General features: G+C 40.5%; 1 protein-coding gene across 2 annotated transcripts in view; it reads right to left on the bottom strand.

Moving 5' to 3' along the window:
• Window positions 1–1508, bottom strand: part of LDB3 (LIM domain binding 3) — an 82976-nt gene extending 81468 nt beyond the window's left edge. For both annotated transcript variants that reach the window (XM_015824810.1, XM_015824797.1), the window contains exon 1: window positions 1331–1508. In XM_015824810.1, coding sequence (XP_015680296.1) covers window positions 1331–1423 — 93 coding nt within the window. In that variant the 5' untranslated portion in view covers window positions 1424–1508. The remainder of the gene's footprint in view (window positions 1–1330) is intronic.
• Between the last annotated feature and the right edge of the window lie 1317 nt (window positions 1509–2825).

A 2825-nucleotide genomic window follows, 5' to 3' on the forward strand; every position in this document is an offset into this window, starting at 1 on the left:
AAAAAATGTTTCTGTGTGAGGTTAAATTTTATTCTGGATCTCTAATGCGCAGGAGAAAGAAAACTCAGCATCCAGGGCTTCAGAGCAGGATGGAAGAGGAAGGACAGATACAAGTTTGAAGCTCACTGCCCATCGCACACATCTTTGCCTAGAAACTCAGCTTGTTGCTCTTGTTCATCTTCAAGGGAAAAACAAAGTCCAGTTGGCTTTTGAAAAGACAGCTTTGGGACAGTCATGACCTGGATCACCGAGAATCTCCACAGCCATTCAGCTCATCCCTCTAACACCTTGATGTTTACAGTCACAGCTCTTTTCACCCTGATTTTCCTGCCCTCTATTATCTATTTTCACTTCTCACTCCTATCCCAAGTCCCGATCCCAACAGCGGAAAAGGAGAAAATAAACCTGCGAGTTGTAGGGACAACGTTTTGAGGTTGATATTTACAACACGCTTATTCAGGGCCTTGCAACATACATCTCCCTTTTAGCAATTCCAGAAAGAAACGAACTACAGTAGCTGGCAAAATGGAAAAGTAATAAAAGGAATCAGGGCTAACAGCATGCGTTAATTATCACGCAACGTATCATTTGCAGATTTAATACAAACATTTTCCAAGATCCAGTCCATTGCGTGGAAGGCAAACCAGCCCTTAGGGACGTTGAGAGCCTGTTGATCGAACATGGGGCAGATATGGGCAAATAACACCCGACAAAGTCACTTGATTGTGAGATGGGATGGCTGGGTAAATACTTTATGATTTATAAATAATAAAAAAAACCATGAGCGATTACGATCATCCTGCCCCTCACAAGTGTTTCCTTTCATTCTTATTCTAGATAAGGCAAGTGCTAAAATAAAATTAAGTTTGAAGACGGAGAGGGAGAGGGAGAAGGAGAAGGAGAAGGAGGAGGAGAAGAGGTGATACACAGACCACCAACACTCATACAGATTTGAGTCACTTGATCGATCTTTCCTCCGCTTAATTGTTGGGGGGAATTTTGAGGAGAACAAGCGAGAGGGTGACGTCCACCCAGTTGCCACAAAGACGAATCCCGCTGTCACAACTCATATACTTGAGCTATTCTTGTTGTCTACGAATTAGACATGGCAGAAGAGCAGCATGTAACCCCCCCTTCCTTGTCATTTCAGTACTTTTCATTCTGCAAGGATCTCCCTTTTTTAAAAAACAAAAAAAACAAAAAACCACACACAAATGTCCTGGATCTTATCACCCTTGTCTGCCCTGGCCGGTTCCCTCCAGGAAACCCACATGTCCGAACCCCCCAATCTGAAGAAGAAAAAAAACATTTTGAGTTGTCTCGCTCTTACCCTGGAGATGGTCAAAGGCATGTTGAAGTCCTTCCCTCCTTGCAGACGGAAGCCCCACGGACCAGATCCATTGAGAGTGACACCGAAGGACATTTTGTCTCTCCTTCACAGCAGGAAAATGCTGGGCTGTGTGAAACAGAGGGATGGAACACAGGTGGGTATGCCTTGTTTTGAAAAAAAAGGAGTGTTCTTTTTTTCCCCCCCTTTTGTGAAAGCACGAAATAACGCTCTTTTTCGTCTCCTGCCTGGTCAGTCCAGCCGAAGTGTCATCTAAGAATAGATAGCACTTATAATACGGATACTGATATCCTTGACAAGGAGACCATACATGGCTGGTAACCCAACACCAGCTATGCGAAACCTCCGTGACTCAGAAGTCTAATATAGAGCCCCGGGGTCTTTAGCAAACCTTTCCGAGCCCCTCGGTTCCCTTGTTCAGGCTGGAAGCCACTTTTCTAAGATAAAAGAGCAGCTTATTTTAAGGGCTGAGTTAAAAATAAGAGTTGGAAGGAGCTTTTGGAGTAAGACCCTGGTCCAGTTCGTCGGCCGATTCCCTCAGGGGTGCACCAGTGAGTTCTCCCCCCAGGTTTTACGTATATCAATTAGATAAACTGTCCATTTGACCATTTTATACACACATACAAAGTATATATATCATGACAATTTTACACACACATACACAGTTTTTAATATTAAAATTATTTTTTATAATTAAATATTATAATATTTAATATTAAATAGTTTTATATAATAGTTTTAAATAATAATATTAAATAGTTTTTAATATTAAATTATTTTATTGTATTCCCTGGTGCTCGTGTTTGCTCACTGGTTTTAAATATGGATTTACCTAGGGATCACATTTTTAAAGAAATTTTTAATACATACACAGTATATATATATCATGACAATTTTGTGCCAGTCCAGTTTGGTGTAAGTAAGTTTTTCTTAAGTTTTTTTTAAAGAAATAATGAAGAAATAATGAAGAAATGTTTGCCAGCTTAAAGCATAACTAGCGTGAATTAGTAAATTATATCACTATAGCAATGAGATTATTGATCCTCCTCCTCCTCCTCCTCCTCCTCCTCCTCCTCTTCTTCTTCTTCTGGAAACTAATCAAGGAGAGAAGCAGCCTAGAACTAAGGAGAAGCTTCCTGACAGTGAGAACAATTAACCAGTGGAACAACCTGCCTCCAGAAATCGTGGGTGCTCTAATATTGGAAGTTTTTAAGAAGAGATTGGACAGCCATTTGTCTGAAATGGTATAGGGTTTCCTGCCTGAGCAGGGAGTTGGATTAGATGACCTCCAAGGTCCCTTCCAACTACTACTACTACTACTACTACTACTACTACTACTACTACTACTACTTCTTCTTCTTCTTCTTCTTCTTCTTCTTCTTCTTCTTCTTCTTCTTCTTCTTCTTCTTCTTCTTCTTCTTCTTCTTCTTCTTCTTCTTCTTCTTCTTCTTCTTCTTCTTCTTCTTCTTCTTCTTCT

Source organism: Protobothrops mucrosquamatus, unplaced genomic scaffold, assembly GCF_001527695.2.
Source record: "Protobothrops mucrosquamatus isolate PMUCROS unplaced genomic scaffold, P.Mucros_1.0 scaffold_195, whole genome shotgun sequence".
Lineage (NCBI taxonomy): Eukaryota > Metazoa > Chordata > Lepidosauria > Squamata > Viperidae > Protobothrops > Protobothrops mucrosquamatus.